This window comes from Pleurodeles waltl, chromosome 6 (genome assembly GCF_031143425.1).
Source record: "Pleurodeles waltl isolate 20211129_DDA chromosome 6, aPleWal1.hap1.20221129, whole genome shotgun sequence".
Classification (NCBI taxonomy): domain Eukaryota; kingdom Metazoa; phylum Chordata; class Amphibia; order Caudata; family Salamandridae; genus Pleurodeles; species Pleurodeles waltl.
The window spans coordinates 588,461,601-588,481,303 of NC_090445.1; the positions used below are offsets into that span (position 1 = coordinate 588,461,601).

The 19,703-nt window shown below is 46.1% G+C and overlaps 1 protein-coding gene across 4 annotated transcripts in view; it reads right to left on the reverse strand.

Moving 5' to 3' along the window:
* Window positions 1–19,703, reverse strand: part of PACSIN1 (protein kinase C and casein kinase substrate in neurons 1) — a 288,391-nt gene that overhangs the window by 57,905 nt on the left and 210,783 nt on the right. For all 4 annotated transcript variants that reach the window (XM_069238839.1, XM_069238840.1, XM_069238837.1 and 1 more), the window contains exon 6: window positions 18,751–18,926. In XM_069238839.1, the coding sequence (XP_069094940.1) occupies window positions 18,751–18,926 (176 nt within the window). The remainder of the gene's footprint in view (window positions 1–18,750; window positions 18,927–19,703) is intronic.

Genomic DNA, 19,703 nt, shown 5'->3' on the forward strand with positions numbered 1-19,703 from the left:
GGAGACTTTGCAAAAAGAGAGACAAGTGAGGAGTCGAAAGGACTTCTATTTGGAGAAGGACTAGTCAAAGCCTTGAGGAAGCATGTTCACACATTTAGGGGGTCATTATGACCCCGGCGGTTGGTGTTATAGTGGCGGTAGTACCGACAACAGGCTGGCGGTACATACCGCCATATTATGACATTGGCGATTAGGCAAAAGCCGAAGTGCCAATGTACCACACCGACCGCCACGGTGGAAACCACCGCCGGGCTGGAGACTGCAGTCTCCAGCCCGGTGGCCGTCACTAGGCCGCCCATGGGAATAGGACCCCGCCTACTGCCATGGTTTTCGTGGCTTTCGTCCCGGCACGAAAACCATGGCGGTAGGCACCATCAGTGACAGGGAATCCCTTTCCGGTCACTGAAAAGGGTCATTCCCGCCACCCTCCCCCTCCCCAGTGTCCTCCACCACCCTTCCACTCCAGACCCCCCGACATACACGCACCATCATACACATGCATACACACACTCATACCCACATACACCAACACATGCATACATTCATTCACACACACATCCACACACCCTCACATACATACAAACACACACCCATTCACACAACACAACATACACGCACACTCACACCCATTCATGCACACACATATTCCAAACGCCACACACCCGCATGCATGCACACACACGCATACACCCCCACCCCCACCCCCCCACACACACACACAACACCCCCCACCCCTGTCGGAGAACCTGACTTACCTGCTTGCAGGGGTTCCTCTGGCAGGAGACAGGATGGAGCACTGCTGCCAGCAGCAGCATCCGCCAGCAGAACACCGCCAGGCCGTATCATGTGTCATGATACAGTCTGCGGCGGTCTGCTGGCGGGACGCTGCTGCTGGCAGCAGCGTCACCTTACCCCTGTACGCTGCCATTGCTACAGCCGGAATTCCGCAAGCCTTCTGGCGGAATTCCGGCTACGGTATTAATATGGCGAACGGTAGGTAGCCGCGGCCATGGTGTTTTGGCGGCAGTCGCCGCGGTGGTAGTCGGTCATTACTGCCATTGTCTTAATGAGGGCCTTAGTGCCTTGGATAAGGCACATCCTTCTATGCGAAAGGTTTTTGGGGAAGGTAATTGATATGGAAGGGCCGGAAGAAGGGGCCAATCTTTTGGCTGTACATATTACTGAGGCCGATGTGGACAGGGGAACAGTTGTGGACAAGGAAGAGGAGGATATAGATGGAATACTTACTCCAGTAACTTCTACCCTCAAAGAGGGGATATGATCATATCAACTCCCAGAGATTGAGGGCAAGGTGAGTATGAAGAGTGATATTGGTTTTATCCAAAACAATATAGGAGGGAGGCTAAAACACTTCATTCAAGAATGAGAGTCAATAACAAATGATGCATGTGGTTTAGAAGCAATAAAAGGTTATATAATAGAATTCTAATCAGAACCTCTTCAGATGAAAGAGCCAAAAGAGATATATTTTCAAGAGAAGATAAAGAAAAGTGTGACAGAAGAAATTTGTGCAATGTTGGCAAAAGAAGCCATAGTAGAGGCAGAAGAAGTTCAGAAAGGGTTTTCCAGTACTCTGTTTGTAGTGGAGAAAAAAGACAAAGGTTGTAGGCCAGTGATAAACTTGAGAGATTTAAATTAGTTTGTAGTCTACAGACACTTCAAAATCATCAAATCAAATCAAGGATTTATGGAGCGCAACTACTTACCCATAAGGTTCTCAAGGCGCTGGAGGGTTTCTCCTCGGTGCTTCAGCTGAAGAGCCAGGTTTTAAAGTCCTTCCTGAATTGAGGAAACCATGATGACTGTCTGAGGTGCCGAGCAAGGTGTTCCAGCTCTTTGCTGTGAGGTAGGCGAAGGATCTTCTTCCAGCCAAGGTTTTCCGTATGTGGGGTACGGTGGCAAGTGCCCATTGAACAGGCGGAGAGGTCCGGTGGGGGAGTGGAAGGTGATGCAGTGGTTGAGGTAGGTGGGTCCTATGTCATGGAGGGCCTTGTATGTGTGGACGAGGAGTTTGAAGTTGATCCTTTTCTTGACAGGAAGCCAGTGGAGGTCTTTTAGGTGATTGGTGTTGTGTTCACGGCGGGGATCGTCCAGGATGAGTCTGGCGGAAGCGTTTTTGATGAGATGTAGTTTCTTCAGGTTCTTCTGGGTGCTGCTAGTGTAGAGGGCATTGCTGTAGTCGAGTCTGCTGGTAACGGGGCATAGGTTACGGTTCTGCGGCAGTCCATTGGGATCCATTTGTAGAACTTCCGGAGAAGTCAAAGTTAAAACAGGAGGATGCGACTGAGTTGACTTGGCAGGTCATGGTGACCGATAAATCCAGAATGAAACCAAGGTTGTGTGCGTGTTTTTTTGGTGTGGAGGGGGGTGATGAGGGTGGCTGGCCATGAGGAGTCATCCCGGGCTGATGGGGAGGGTCCCAGGATGAGGATCTCGGTCTTGTCAGAGTTGAGCCTGAGGTAGCTGTCCTTCATCCAGGCGGCGACGGCTTCCATCCTGTCATGGAAATCTTGGCAGTTGTGGGGTTTTGGGTCTGTGAGATGACCATCTGGTTGTAGTCGGCATTGGACAGGATGTTCAGCCCGTGGTCCCTCACATTGGATGTGAGTGGGGCCATGTAAATGCTGAAGAGTGTGAGGCTCAGGGAGGAGCCATGTGGAACCCTGCAGCTGATCTCCATAGGATCTGACAGGTAAGGCAGAAGTCTGACTCTCTGTGTTCTGCTGGCCAGGAAGGAGTGTATCCATTGTAGGGCCTTTCTTCGGATGCCAGCTGAATGGTGTCTGGAGCAGAGGGTGTGGTGCAAAACTGTGTTGAAGCAAATGATGGGTCTAGTGGATTAGGGCTGCTGTATGGCTGTGGTTGAGGAGCGAGCAGATATAATCTGTGGCAGCGTGGAGGGTGGTCTCAGTGCTGTGGTTGCTCTTGAAACCTGATTGGGAGATGTCCAGGATGTTGTTGTACTGGATGTGCTTACGGTGCTGTGTGTTGATGGCCTTTTCGATGATCTTGGCTGAAAAAGGCAGCAGAGAAATGAGGTGGTAGTTCCTGAGGTACTGGGGGTCAGCCGTGGGTTTCTTTAGGAGCAGGCAGATCTTGACGTGCTTCCAGTCCTCTGGGAAGGCAGCTGTATCTAAGGAACAGTTGAGAGTGTGGCAGAGCTCGGGTGCAATGGAGGTGTTGGCTTTTTTGAAAATGTGGTGAGGACAGGGGTCTGTAGGGGCTCCGGAGTAGATGCTGGTCATGATGGAGCGGGTCTCGCCTGCGGTGAGGGTGGTCCAGTGGTGCAAGATCTGTGACGGGTTGGAGGGTCGGAGGTGGGGCAATGTTTGAGGGCTCGGAGGGTCTTGAGGTCTGAAGCTGTCATATATGTCTTTGATTTTTCGGTGGAAGAAGTTTGCTAATCTGTCGCAGAGAGAATATAGAGGGTATTCATCTATCAAGGGATATTGTGTTAGACCAGGATTGGATGGCAGAGAAAGATTTGAAGGATGCTTATTTTTTAATACTAATTGCAGAAGAGAGTCAATGATATCTGCCATACAGATAGAATGGACATTATTATATATAGAGGGAACTTTCAGAACAAGATGTGTTGGGGTGAGAAAGCAAAACAAAAGAGGAAGAGAAGGCAGTGCATGTGACTGTTATGCGTTGTTATGGGTCTATTTTATTATGACTTCATGTTCTATTCTAATTTGGAGCTTTTCAAGTTGTGCTGCTCAGAAGTAGTGAATAAAAGGTTATTGCATAATGCTAGTCTCCTTGTCTTTAATAAAATCACAATTCTATGTTAGGACCGGAGGCGAGAATTATGCAGCCCTTTCTTCACTTTATTAATACAGCAAGTTCAAAGTTTAAAAAATAAAACATTAAAGAACTCCAACTCCCATGATGTCCATGCACATAACCATAACAACCAATAAACCAATCCAGTGTCCGTTCGAATGTCCATATAAATGGTAGACGGGAGCAGTCCTTCCTCTTTCTTTACTGCTGCCCGTCAGTTAAGTCCCCGCTTCCCTCTCGCTCTTTATGGGGATTGTCGGGGATTGCCTTGATATGCGTATTGTGCCGAGCGCTTTCACTGTGTTGTTTCGCTCTGACGAACGTCTGACAGATCGCGCTTCAGCGCTCCTTAGCGTGTTTGCGGCCTGCCGACGTGTGTGGGGCCCATTCAAACCCTGCCCTCGGGGTTTTAAACAGTTTATTGCCCCCCCAACCCTAGTTGACACTGCGCTCGCGGTAGGTGCAGGCTGGGCCTGCTATAAATCCTTCCCTGCTGGGGACTCACGATTGTGTTATTTATAGCCTACATTTAATTGTGGAGCACAGCGAGGGGGCTGCCCTTAAATAAATTAGGATTTGGGCGATATCTGGTGCTCTCACCCCTATAAACATTACACGCCACTAAAGCAGTATGATATATATATATTTTTTCTGTCCCTATGGCCCTGAGTTAATCCCAGATGGAGTCCTTTGAGGGCCATTCCTATGCTCCTTCCTTAGTGACGGAGGAAGTGTGGCCCATTCAACACCAGTTACTGGCTGGAGTGGACAAACTCCTTTTGCAGGCAGTGGCTAAGGCCTTAGCATCCCTGCAGGATAGGGTGGACTCAGGTACACGGGCCAGTACCTCTAGTTCTTTCTCTTTCTCTGGATAGCGTGACGCAGGGCACCTGGAAGGCTTCAACAAGTTGTGAGAAACCTTCCGTAAGAGTGCGCAGACGTTCTCAAACATACCCTGCCAGGAGGATGCTACACCCAGAGAGCATGGCAGCACGGCTGCCCTAGAGATGGATCCCTTCATGGCATCGCCCCGTTACAGGGGGGGTGAAACCTATGATGAAAGCTCATCAGAAGAGGGGTGCGTTTTGTGCAGACCTTGGCGCCCATCAGCAACCACCTCTAGCCTAGAGGAGGAGGGGCCGGGCGATTCTGATATCTTTGATCCTGAGGACATTTACCATCCACAGTCCTTAGAATGAGTCCCTGACCCCAGAGTTGCAGCTCATGTGGCAAAGACGATTCGGCACCCTTTAGAGAAGGAGGTTAGAGCCTGCCTTCATGCGGAATACCCCAGACCTGCGCTTGAAGACAAAGTGGCGGTCACTCCGTCCATCGACCCCAAATTGTGCACCTTTATTTTTCAAGTACATGTGCAATCCCAAGAAATGGATTGATCGCTCTTGGCGGGGTTGCGAGGATAAACATGTGGACGTCCTGAGCCATTGACAAAAATAATTGTACTGGCAGAGTCGGCTAGGCTATCAGGAGTGCCCATGCCAACTGATGTTGTTGAGGGATGGGCTCAAAAGGCAGTTTGTCTGCTTGGGAACGTGAATTGTGCCATCTCTGTGGAGAGACGCCGCTCCCTCCTAATAAAAATTGATCCCAAATAGGGGGAGATAGCTAGCTCTGAGGCAGGCGCGATCGCACAAGGCAATCTGTTTGGGGAACCTTTTGTAAAAGAGTTGGGGAAGTTTGTGGCTACTTTTTCAGCTCTGGACAAAGCGCAATCCTCTATGTGAAAGATTTTTCCGAGGAAGGTTTTCCCTCAGGCAGGAAGAGGCAGGGGTCGCTCCTCCAGCCGCTCCCCGCAACCAGGCCCCTCCAGATCTCAATCGTGCCGCAACAATGGCTGGAACGATGGGAGACAAGGTGCCTTCTTCCCCAACTGAGGTTCTGGTAGAAGCCGTCCCTCTCACTTCACCAGAGGAGGCCCCAATGCTCCAAAATTAGTTGGCGGTAAGCGCTCCCTTCCTTTCCCCTCAAAGTCTGGGAGGCAGAATCAGTCTATTCGTAGTGAACTGGGCACGGATTACATCCGACCCTTGGGTTTTGGAGATGGTGAAAGGTTTCTACATAGAGTTCTATGGGACCCCAATACAACATGTGAGGCCTCACCCCATCCGATTCAATTTTCAGGAATCTCAACTGATAGACACGGAAATACAATATCTTCTTGGCAAAGAGGCCACTTCCCAAATGAACCTTCACCCGAGGGGTTTCTTAAGCAATGTTTTCTTGGTCGAGAAAAAGGACAAGGGATTTCGACCCGTGGTAAACCTCAAGAAGTTCAACGAATGGGTGGTCTATCAGCACTTCAAGATGGAGGGTATCCATTTTCTCAGGGACCTTCTGTGCCAAGGGGACTGGTTGGTCCGGTTGGACCACAAGGATGCTTCCGTCACGGTCCCAAGCTTTCCGCCTCACCGGCGTTTTCTGCAATTTCAATGGTGGGACCTAATTTACGAATTCAGGTGTCTACCCTTCTGCCTATCGTCAGCACCCTGGTGCTTCACGAAGTTGCTGAAACTGGTGGTGGAGTACCTGAGAACTCAGGGTGTCAGACTAATAATTTACCTCGACGATATTCTTTTGATGGATCAATCACGTACTCAGCTGCTTTTTTACGTGAACTTGACTATTGCCTTGCTTCAGGATCTTGGATTTATTATCAACGCAGAGAAGTCTATGCTCCTTCCCTCACAATCCACAACCTTCCTGGGGTTTGTAATGGACACTACGTCGGCAACGTTGAAACTCCCAGAGAGCTAGATCTCCAAGATCAAGAAAGAAATATCCAAAGTGCTCAGGAGGGACAGAACCTCCCTCCGCCAGATAGCCAGGATAGTGGGCCTTCTGTCTTCGTCAATACAGGCTATCTTCCCGGGCCCATTATTTTACAGGGCCCTCCAACAATTGAAGGCTTCACACCTCAGAAAAGGGCCCACGTACTCGGAACTGGAGGAGCTTTCATCGGAAGCCTGATCGGAGATGTAGTGGTGATTGGACCATATGGAGGCATGGAACGGGAGAGCGATCTTTGGATCCCTTCCCGACTCAGTGATAGAGTTGGATGCCAGCAGACTGGGCTGGGGGGCCAGGTGAGGTCAAATATCCATGGGAGGTGTTTGGACTCCGGAGGAGTTGAATCTACACATCAATTGCCTTGCACTGCTAGCGGGTTAGTTCGCGAGCCAGTCCCTGACACAAGACAAGGTATCCTGTTGCGCCCTGTTACATCTGGACAACATGTCAGCCGTCTAGTACATAAACAGGTTGGGGGGCACTCGCTCCAGAGCCCTGGCGGAACTGGCAAAGGACTTCTGGCATTATTGCCTGCAGAAACTAATCTCAGTAATGGCGGAATATCTCCTGGGAACGCAGAACAAGGTGGCAGACTAGAAATCCCGCTATCTCAGGGATTCCAGCGACTGGTAACTGGATCCTGCAATTTTTTAAATCTCTGATGGATCGTTGGGGACCCTGTGGGGTAGATCTGTTTGCGTCATAACTGAACACTCAGCTTCCCATGTACTTCAGTTGGAGACCAGACCCGGGAGTGACGGCTATGGATGCTTTTCTGCTGGATTGGTTGGGAAGTAAAGGTTAGGCTTTCCCTCCATTTCTGTTGATCCCCAGGGTGGTGGCTCAAGTCAGACATCAGAGGGCATCATTGATTTTGATCACACCGATCTGGAAAGCTCAAGCGTGGTTCCCTACACTACTGGAATTGTCATGGATGGCACCCCTCAAACCTCTGAATTCCATGGGAATCCTTCGGGATCCAGCTGTACGGCCACACCTGTTAGTGACTCAGGGTCATCTCAGCCTCATGGCTTGGAGGATTTCAGGGGACATTGGCAAGAAATCCAACTTTCAGAAGATGCTAATGCCCTTATCAGACATTCATGGGCTCCGGACATGATCAAACAATATAAGTCAGCCTGGAACCGATGGGCTCGTTGGTGTGTGGAGAGGAAGGTGGATCCCATGGGGGCCCCTTTTACTCTTGTAGTCAACTTCCTAGCAGAACTGTAATACTTCCGGCTTAGCATACTGCACGATCAACTCTTTCTGATCTGCCATTTCTGCGGGCCACAACCAGGTCAATAATTTGCCTGTTGGGGAACATCCTTGGGTGAGTAAACTACTCAAAGGGGCTTATGGGACGTCAATAAGGTACTCAACCTTGTCTCTTCATGGCAGGATAACCAGTTTCTGTACAGGAAACAAATCTCGGCTAAATTGTCAATGCTATTGTGCATGATTTCCTGCAAAAGCATTTCAGATGTACATTCCTTGAATATCTCGTCAAAGGTTTTCACTCCCGAAGGGGTTACATTTACCATTGATAGGAGGACTAAAATGAGTACAAGGTTGGTATCGTATCCCGGTTTTGACTCGCATCCTAAACTATGTGTGGTAAGATGCCTTAAGATGTATGAGGAGCTGAGGGGGGAATCTAGACCTCCGGGAGAGAGACAGTTATTGATTACTATCAAAAAGCCATTTAGGGTGGTTGCACCTTCCACTATAGCAAGGTGGTTAAGATGGATCATGATGGAGACAGGAACAGATGTTCAACTCTTTGGGGCTCATTCTACCGGAAGGGCGATGGCTTTGAAAGCCATACCGGTAGGTGGTAGATTAGTGGACATTATGGATGCGGTGGATTGGTCCCCTGAATCGGTCTTCAAGAGGTTCTATGTCAAACCTTTACATTAAGCCGCATCGTTGGTGGTGAGTAAGCTTTGAACTTGCATAATCCTCGCTTCCTGTCCTGAAACAGAATGAAAATATTCCTAGTTTACGTGAAGGAAAGTTTCAGTTCTATTAAGGACACAGAGGCGAGGATTATCCCTCCCTCATACTGATACAGTATTACCCGACCAGGGTTTTTTTCTTCTCAGTTCGTATGCCTTGCTTGGAAGACTTTTTTACAGGTCGGTTTCGACTTCCACTCTTTTATAAGCAAGTGATTGTATGATGTGCTGATTTCTCTCTGATGTGTTTTATCATGGGTTTTGATTCTGATGTGTCTGTTTTTGACAACTATTGATTAGTATGTAATGAGGTTGTAATAGATTTTCCCTGTTAGTGCTATTGGCTAACGTTTAACATTTGTAGTATGGTTACACTTGCATGTGTTTTGTTCTGTACCTCTGATATCGCCTTTATTTTTTAGGAGACGATTCCAAGGGTGATTGAGATTGTATGAACTTAACTTCCTACAGTGAAGAAGAGGAAGGACTGCTCCTGTTCACCATTTATATGGACATTTGAACAGACACTGGATTTGGTTATTGGTTGTTATTGTTATGTGCATGGACATCATGGGAGTTTGAGTTCTTTAATGTTTTATTGTTTAATCTTTGAACTTGCTGTATTAATAAAGTGAAGAAAGGACTGCCTAATCCTCGCCTCCGTGTCCTTAATAGAATTGAAACTTTCCTTCTAGTAAGCTAGGAATTTTTTCATTCTCTATACAGTTAACCTCTGAGACTCAACATTCTCCTATGTTCTACTGCAGCCTCCCAGAGAGGACAACTAGAAATCTATCAGCCTTACCTAAGACAAAGGTGTGGCACAGTTGAAGCTATCTTGATTGAATCAAACTGGTAAAACTTAAAACATTTAATCTAGAAAAGAATAAAAGTCGGGGGGTTCATTTTGTCCAAGAAATTAAGGTTAGTGCTGTAGAAAGACAAATTAGGACACGTTTTAAGTGAGTTCTCAAATAGCTTCCTCTTCTATTTCATTAAAACATTCTGACATGTAGACTGAAACATGCACTTTCAACACCAGCAGCAGACTGCCAGTTAACGCCCTAGTGATCAGCCGTTTACTACAGTGTTCTAATGAGCAACTAGAGTGAAAACATTTTGAATTCATGCCAAGTGTGGCACATCTGAAGTGGAAAACTGAAAGCATTTTCTACTGAGGATACTGCAGTAAATGTGGAGATTCATAACAAATAAGCCGCCCGAGAGGGCCACTAGAGAAAAAAGAGCCCAAATGTAGCAGAAATATCACCCAGGTGTAGCACAAGTATAGCCCAACGACAGACGTGTGCAAAACACGTAAAAAAAATGTTTTAGTTTTATATAGCTCAGACTTGACCCAAAGGTATTGGAGTGCTTTACATGAGCACAGCCATATTACACAATGACACATTCTCTTTGGGCTTTATTTATGCAGAGATTAAGTGGTTTGCCAAGAATCGCTGGATGTTGAACTGATGCTGAAACCCGAACATGGTTCCCCAGTTGCAAAGTCTGCAGCTCTGGCCATAAAGCCACATCCTCCCTCCTATGTTAAACATAATCAAGTGATTAACTGGATAAAAAACATAAAGATAGCAAATAATTTAAAAGTGCTTTGTCACTATTTGAGAACTCAGACAATATGTTTAGTTTTTCAGGGCACTAACCATAATTTCTATGGAGAAAAGACTCTCTCATGTTTATAATTTCTGAAGGGAATGCTACAAGTATTAAAGTTTTGATTACAGAAAGATGATGTCACCCATGCCACACTTTTGTGATAATTATAGAATGTTAGCAATCTAGTTGTTCATTAGATTTCTGTGGAGAGACAGAGGTCAGGGGCACAGACTTGGATAATTGAGGGCAGGGAGGAGGGTGCAGAGGCAACAAGCTAACCACACTGGCAGGCGGGAGGGGCAGTGGTAGCACAGCGGACCATGGAGGATAGAGGAAAGGGGGGCAGGGGTAGAAGAGCAACCATGCAGAATAAGAAAGAGAGGCTGCGCAGCATAACAGATCATTGAGGGCAGAAGGAAGAGGCAGTGGCAGTACAACCATACTTGCCAACAGAACCGATTCAGATAGGAGACTCGCAATGTTTTAAGACCAAAAGGGTTTTATTTCTGTCTCCTGTGTATATATGGGAATGGTGCCATCTAGTGCCATAATGAGTAATTGTCTAATAGAGTGTTTTTTAGGCTGTTTCCCTCTTCTTTCAGCAAAACAACCTGCTCTTGGCCTCTCAAGTAGCAAAATGGATAAATACTGCAGCACAAGTAGTACTAGAAATTCTAATTGATTGTGACCAAACTAAAACGCTGTAGCTTGACTTGGAAACATTTTGCAAGCAAGGCGTTTTCAAATGGAATCGTGAGAGCACATCTTAAAAGACAAGATCAAAAGTACATTCTGTGTTACTGTTTTTTTTCTCCTAATGAATCCAGTCGTTGAAATTGAAAACATCAAGCAGTGGGCTCTACGGGGCCTTGGAGGTATAGGTAAAAGAACTACCCTCCAATAAATGTAGTTTAAATTAAGGTTTAGTGTTGCCTTTTACTGTCTCAGGCTAACATATTTAACATTTCGAATACTGAAACAAACTTCAGTTTTTGCTTTAAAAGCATATTTTGCCATGGACGTTCATGGAAAAGCGATATTGGCATCCAGAGGCACTCGTGGAGGCTGAGCAACGAACCCTCATCGACAATAGCCTATCACACCGTGGGTCTTCCCATCGCACCTCAAAAGAGAAAGGAAACACCACAGATATTTTGAAGGTCACCGCTGTTATATGAAAGGGGACAGTAAAAAAAAAAAAAATAGCTCATGGTGCACATTCAAAAAAGTTCAAATAAATTGTTCAAAAAGAGAACGTACCAAAGGAAAATTAAACGCCTCACAAGATCAGTATACGGAGAATTTTAGATCTGTAAGGTGCAGTAATGTCCCAAGTCTACCACTAGATGGCAGGAGAGTGCACAGCATGTGATCTACAGCAGCATATGCTGTACTTCCAGGGTGCATAATTGTGTAATAGTTGCACTCACAACTTTTGTACTAGTGATGGGGGAAACCATGGGCATTCCTGGGTGGGCAAGCTGTAAAATCATTTGACAGCAACAAACCTCCAAGTTTCTTCTTGCAGACAATGTTTCACTGAGGAAACGGTCAAAAATATGTTTTTGTCTAAGGAAAGGGTGTAGATAGGGACAAAACATTTAATATTTAATAGGGGTGTAGATGGAGATGGGGGAGAGCTTGTAAGCTTCAGAGTTCCCAACATCGTTAATACACATTACAGGACATGATGAGGGCTTAGAGGGCAGTGGAAAGAGAGTGGATTGTTAGGGGTACTTAAAACACAATATTTCTCAAACTATTCAACATTTTTCAAGGCCTTCAAAACATAGATATTGTCAATGCTGGCATGTAAAAATCCCGGGTGAAATCTGAGAGTCACTTCACATTACCCGACTGAAAGCATTTGTACCTAACTACTTACTACAGAATACATTTTTAGGGGGATGTAACACCCCAAACACCCCCACCTACTGCCCTAGCCCCCGGAGCCCTGGCTGTGCAAGCTATGCGAGTGAAGCACGGCTGGAGAAGGACGTGAAGAGTTTGCAGCTTTATGGATCTACGAGTGTCCAGGAGACACCCTGTTCTCTTGCTATTGTGTAACACTACCCCACCAATGATGGCATTGCTTAGTACTACTGAATAGTGAGATGGGATGGGGCCACATTGAGGCTGTGTATTATGGATGCTCTGTGCTCCTTAATAATGCTGCAGAGTATAAAAGAAAAGGCATAGCCCTTGATATGCACTATTATCTAGGCAGTGTGCGTGCAAGTACTACTTTGAAAGTGTTGGAACATGGCAGGTGTCATCATGCGGGCGGTAAATGTTGAAGTTCTGTGATCCTAAAATACACTTCTTCATGGTTTACACCTTGTGGTAAGGAACAATGCTGGGTGGTACGTTTGCAAGGTCCAAAGCTAGTCCTCCATAATCAGTAGTTACAATCACACAAACACCCCCAAGAAAAGGAAACCACTGACTGAGCTCTAGAAAATATCTAGACTTCCTAGTATCCAGTCTGTTGTGCTTACACCTGGTAACCTCTGTTCCAGGCCCCTACCCAGAAAGCTACAGACTATACCAATTTATGAGCACTCATGGTGCCCCCCCTTTCATGCACCAGGAGTTAACTGCCTAGGGGGACTGTGGGTGACTTCCTGGTGGGCGATAGTCTGATTCGAATAGTGGAGCTCAGTCATATTCTATACTCCTGCTGGAGAGGTTCCACCTTTCTCAGCAACCAGTGTAATCTACTGTAGCCAGGTCAAGCTCACCCTTTCTTCTGCAATGGAGGCTGTATGTATGTTAACCATGGTTGAGGCATGCCAGACATTGCTGTTTTCTAGGGATAGGCGCTCACCGGATTCACTTCTTCAATTCCTGTATGCCTCTGTGGTTTTGCTAAACTGCCAGGGTTTTTCCTGGGAGTTCACTAGTGGATGTGATCATCTTCACTTCTCAGGAAGAGCTACATTATTTTTGTGTGACCTTGCCCCATATCGTGCCCCAGGAAGAAGCACAGAATCAACAACCAGTTTTGGGTTAAGGTGGTTTTGCTGTACTGGCTTAAGGTAAAAGGATGCAATTAAAACTTTCTTTAGAGTTGAACCCTTGTATGGATCCACCCATAACTGAGCATATATTTATTGAGCCCCTTAAATCAGGACTGTATAAAATATTTGACCTCGGGTTTGGCTTTAAGGGCTTGTGCTAGTACTCCTTAGGGCATACAACTGTACGGTCAGTCTCCCCATACCTGGAACCCTGTTGGTGTGAGGTTCATACTAAGAGGCCTGGCTGCTTTCATGGCAAAGGACAGCGTGGAGTGACAGATGCACTGTCAGCACAAAAAGGAAGCAAAGAGTCCAGGTCTAACTGCCGTCCCTTGAGAGACTATGGATGCTACCGAGTGAGGGACACAAACAGTGGACAAAGCAAATCCAGCAGATAAAGAACACAATGTACAACTGAAATACAGGCTAGCAGCCATCAGATAGTGACTCTGATTCCACTGCACCAACTACAGACCATGGGGCTGCCTTACTGGTGACTACACCAGACAGTGAACAAGATACACTTTTCTGTAGCCGCAGCTCCAGTTCTCCTTACCCCAGAAGCACTGAAGCTCTTTACTAAAGAATCTCTAAACCTACCAAGATCCACTGGAAAAATGCTTTCTTAGCTGTGACTAGTGACTCTAGAAATAAAAGGCTTTGAATTTTTACAGGAAACCTCACCATCACCAACTTCTCTACCAGTGCCTAAGGGCACTGAACTTGTTTTGCAGAGATAGACCTGTTTTGGCATACAGAAACATAAAGATACCAGTCCCTTGGAGTGGAGGGTATAAAAATCTAACAAGATCAATCAAATTCGATATACTGGCCTTTGAAGTCCCCTTGATACCAGAACCACTAAGCATAGGCTAAGGAACGTTCTGGGCACTTGTAAACCTTTAAATATCATTGAATAGCTGCTGGGATGGGAATGTCCACTACATTGTGAATGGACATTTACCCTTGTACTGAATGCCAGACTGCATGTGAATCTGGTATCCTGACTTTTATTTTGACTCTTGTGTCATGCTGGTCTAGTGTATGGACTGAGGCCTAGATAAGTCCCTGACAATGGAGGAGCACACCAGAATTACCCACATAGTGGACAGAGAACTACTGTCTCTGACCTGATTGTAGCACATAAAGCTGTGGTGGTAACAAACCGTGTTTTGTGATTTTTAGTAAGACCAGAACTTTTTTATCTGTGCCAGTGAGAAAATAGCATACTGACAACCTCTTCTCTATCGCCCAGCACCCAGAGCCTTGCACTGACATCCTGTAAGTATGTCAAGTGCTTATGGATAAAGAGTATGCTTGTAGTATAGATGAAGTAGTAGGACCCTAGATTTGTGTGAGTCTGAGTACTGAAACTTAGAAATCCATTTTGTATGCAAACGGGTATAGAATGGCACAAGATAAGCTCGTACAGACAATGGAATTTTATTGCAAGCTTTCCTGTGGCTGGAGAGTGGAGATACAGACACTGGTGTGAGGAGAATATAGCAACGCAATCAGGTAGATGGTAGGGGGTATAGTGGGCTGCAGTTTTTGTTGTTGAAGTTGAGGAAAATATTTAGGTCAGGTGATTACTGCATTAGAAAGGCCAATAATACCTAGGAGTAGAAAACTCACACTTCATGATGCTCAGGTGGTGGGTGGTTTGCTTGGAGACAGCCCCAATGCTACCTGCAGTGCATAGCATCATCATACTCAGAGGCTGTGTCTGAAGAACAGCCTGAGAAGCACACTTGAAAAGAGATCCAACCCAAATTGTTTCTGAAGTTTAAGTCAATGGAACTACATCACCTGTCTTGAAATTCTGTTTAAAAGTGGGATCCAAATTACCCCACTTTGTTCTACTCCCAATTTCTTCTTGAACAAGGAAGTGAGTGCATCGCAGAGTACTCAAAAATCTACTGTGTGACCAGGGCTGGTCTCTGCCTGACAGACCTCAATGCAGAGGTGAGGGGACATCACCTAAAGGGTGCCCTTTCTGCTGGAAGAGCTGAGGGTGTGCCAAGTGCATATGGGCCTGTCACCCTGCTGAGAGGGGAAACGAGTGTGCCTGACCCTGCAGAAGGAGAGAATGTCAAGGAAGAGAAGAGCAGGATGTTCCCAATGTGTCTGCCACCTCAGCCATTACCTAGTGCTACCACTACCAAAAGCCAAGAAGATGCCTGAATTTGCCACCAGTGCACATTGCCACTGAGAACCTGATTGGCCTGGCCTGAGATGCTCCAATTGCACATTGTCAATGTGAGCCTCATTGGCCTGGAAGGCCATAACTGCACATCGCCACTGTGAGCCTTATTAGTCTGGGAGGTCGCAAATGCTGGAGAGGCATTGCTGTGGCAACCAAAATGGCCGTGCTGCGGTCCTCCAGGGACCTGGGCATGAAAGATAAGCCTCCAGGAACACAGAAGGCACAGGCTTTATCCTTCTAGCCAAGTGACCTGTAAGAACTGGCGCACAGGCATCACAATCCTTCACTCATGAACAGAACAAAAGGACTGAGATGTGCTCCGAAGATGTTGAGCACAAGGACTTGACTGAACGTAAACCATGGGTAAAAATGAGTGACTGACTTGCACTTTAAAGCCCCTTGGGTAACAGTGTCTAATCTGCACCTATGCCTAATCCTTATCTCTGTCACCAGATTCTGGTGACTGCAGCTCCTCGGGTTACCCAGGTGGAGAGAGTAAACTGAGGCGGAAGAGTGTTGTACACTCTCCTATATATGCTTATCATAATTGGACTGTGTAGTATTTAAATCTGTTGTGTGATTAAAATACTTACTTTTAATAAAAGACAAACACTGGGCTTGACATTAAGTTCCTGTGTCTGGTGTTGAGCTCCAGCCTCTGACAATACCTCCCTGAGAAGTGACTGATTGCTCGCACTGGCTACCCTGAGAGTCAAATGTGCAAAGGGTTGTACTTGGCCCAGTCTGCAGTGCCACTGCAGGACAGACGTCAGGGTACCAGTGGCAAGCAACCTCAACCACTAGGGCCGTGGCCCAGTAACCCCTCTCATGTGGACCCCTGATCAGGGTCAGCCACTGTTCCACCTCCTTAAAAACATAGGCCCCAAGAATCTCGATTTTCCCAGTTAGAGGCCTCCTTGAAGTTATTCCCAGTTTTCTGACTTGCTGTGACTCTATATAAACCTCAGCTGCTGTACTAGACCAATGTATCCCATCTTGATACCATGAACCCACCCACTTAGACTCGCTCAGCTTTGTGTTTCGGCCACGCGGAATAACACAGAATTGTATTTTGGGGTTACATAAGAGTAACTGCTCTCACCATTGTGTCCTAGTTGACATGGTGGTTTTCAATTTGAAAACTAAATAAGTATTCCTTATCAAAGAAACGTTTCTGATATTAGTAAGTGGATTGAAAATGTAGTTGTATTATATCCAACACCAATTCATTTGCCATTTCCTACAGTAAGCCTTGACTTCTTGAACACAGCTACCAGTGCAGGGTCAAACACACCGAGTCTTGGCTAACCTTTGCTAGCAGTAAGGTTCAGGGCCCTGGTACAAAAGAAGTGACGGGGTCATACAAGAGCCTACTCAGTACTGCCCACCGGTTCGAGCACTTGAAGAAATAACCTATGCAAGACCTCATCTGCGCTCCAAGGGCATCACCTGCCAGCAGTATTACTGCACAAGCACTCCAAGGTCTGGGAGGTTTGGCAGGAACACATGGCTATAGCTCTGGACCTAACAAGATGTGACGATAAGACATACAACCTACACACGCACTTTTTCTGTGTTATATGAAACATATCGAGTGATATTCGCCTGTACCAGCACTAAAGTACATCTGAACTGCATAAAATATTTCACCCTCTTCCATGTCACTTATTACAAGCATGACGTGTAAATGTTGTCCGAAGTTTATGCTAAGAATGCAATGTCTAATGTTTGGCAACCGTAACAATGAGAAATAAACTTGTTTGATAAAAAACAAAATCTCACAATGTTTCCAGCGGGACCACGGTCCTGAAATCATGGATATTCTCTATTCTCACGTTTCCCCTTTTCGGGGGCTACGACTCTCCCACCATTCCCACACTTGGATGACTAGCTGTGATTACTGCTTGCTCCTCTACTGAATCTATGGCTTTCCCCTGTGCATTACTCCTGAACCATGTCTTTAACTTTTCCCCTCTGCCCTCCTGGGAATTCATGGTTTCATCTATTACCAAAGTATTTCATTTTAGCAAGCCTCGTGCTCCAAGCCTTACGCCTGGGGCCCCAAATTCACGATTCCCAACACTGTAGGTGATTTTTTAATTTTTTTTTTACTCTTTTTCCATTATGAATGTCAATTCACCAAAAGGCCAGGGGTAGCGGAAGTGACATCCCATGGCATTTGACCTTTATGTTCACTCACACACATGCTAACACATACACACAAAATTACACATACACAAGCTAGCACATAAACACGCTCTCACATGCATGCACACATGCATACAACATACATTAAAAAGCATTCTTTATTTACCTCTGCTGCCAGAGAAGGTCATATTCCAGATAATTGTACTCACTTTTTTATTACACTAATAGTGAGCAATGTATTATTATTCGCTATTAGTGTAATACAAAAAATGCCGAAAAAACAAGGAGATTGGAGCCCCAGCCAATGTCCATAAGGACAAGCTGCACCTGTGTTCCTGGCACTGGTTTTGCTACTTCTGAGGCCAGGGGTCGCAAATGCCGTGCTCATAAGGGGCAAGCCTTGGGTCGCAGATGTAACCCTTGGTGACCCCTATATCACGTCCATGATTTCCATGGAATTGTGCCATTCCTGGAAGAGGCCCTTCAGTAGAACTAGAGCCTTCCTGCTTTACCAGTTGACTAGGGTGACCAGGAATCTCGGATTTGCTGGGACGGTCTAGACTTTTTCACCAGCTGTCCCGGCAGATTTCGGGAAATGTAGCCCTTGTCCCAGTTTTTAGAGAGGGTCGACTGAAAACGGAGGGAGGTGCCTTTTATGTTTTCCAAAGCAGGAATAGTTAGCATCAGTTATAAGAAAGCAATTTAATTTCCAGGAATGATACTAGATTTAAAAAATGCATTTTATTTATGTTCTTAGTGCCTCTGTTGTAATTCTGTGCTGATAAGTGCTTGCATTCTGTGTGTTCGGTTCAAGTAAAAGAGTAGTCCCTTTTCTATTTTCATGAAATGTCCCGGTTTTTCACTTATCTATTCTGGTCACCCTATAGTTAATTCCCTGATGGTATGGAAGCCCACTGTTGCCACTGATGTCCCTCCTCCAATGTTCATGAGCTTCCACCATTCCCTCTGCACCCTACTCTTGGGAGGAGCTATCACCATCATTCATGTGCCTCTCCTATCAACCTACCCTCTGTCCCCTCTGCTGACCATCCTCCCACCCCACTGATTTCCCCTAAGCAAAACCATGTGGTCTATCCACTGTGCCCCTCCTAAAGCGTTTTTCACCTTTCCACCCCATGCTTACCTTAATGGCAGACCCTTAGGTCTCTACTGCTAGACCTACCTGCTGCTCTCGGCCAGGTTCAGGTGGCGTTTGATGTCCAGCAGCACCTCCTTCAGGAAAACCAGGCGTTTGTCCTCAAACTGCTGGCACTGTTCAAAGACCTGCTCCATGCTCTCGATGTACTGTGGGTTGGAGCGGCTCAGGTCTTCCAGAACCTTCTCGTACTTCTCTTGAGTCTGGAGATGAGAGCACAAGAGGGTGAGAGAAAGGTGCAGAGGTGCTGTGCCTACCAGGCGCGCTCTACGGGGGGCGGTAGCTGCAGTGAGCATAAATAAAGTGCTTTGCAGATACCCTCGTCCCTCCCCTACCTAAGTAATACTAATGCATCAGTACACACCTCTACTCATGTCAATACAGCCGCAGTAGTAAACACAACTACACTTGTAAACACAATTACCCCAGTGTACATCACTGACAGGCACACTGAGGTACTGATGTAAATCCAGTACTCATATGAGTATAACTGTGATAGTAAACACAACTACCTTAGCATTCACAATTACCCTAGTGACTGGTACAATTCACTGTCTGTGAAGGACCACTACTCACACAAACATTATTATTACAATAGGCACCACAACCCACATGAACACGTACCGAGTGGCAGGTATACGACACAGACACTGGACACACCCTCAGCATTGTGTTTTATGTGGTGCGGTACTCTTACAGTCTGATTGGCCCATCTTCGCAATTAATTGCATTTTAGAAAAACGGGTCTCAATCATAAATCATTTCTTTATGGTGCCATCTGTATTTCCATTACGTATTTTGTGTATTCTCTTGCTAGCACCTGGCATACGCGTAACCTTATTTAAGCAGGCTTTATTATGGCCTAAACTTGTTGAATTGCAGCATGCCCCATAGCATTCCATACCTCTGTAAGATTGGAAAGGTTTATCTTAAGAGTCCAATCCATTTCCACTACCCTTGCATTCACCAGAATTCCCACA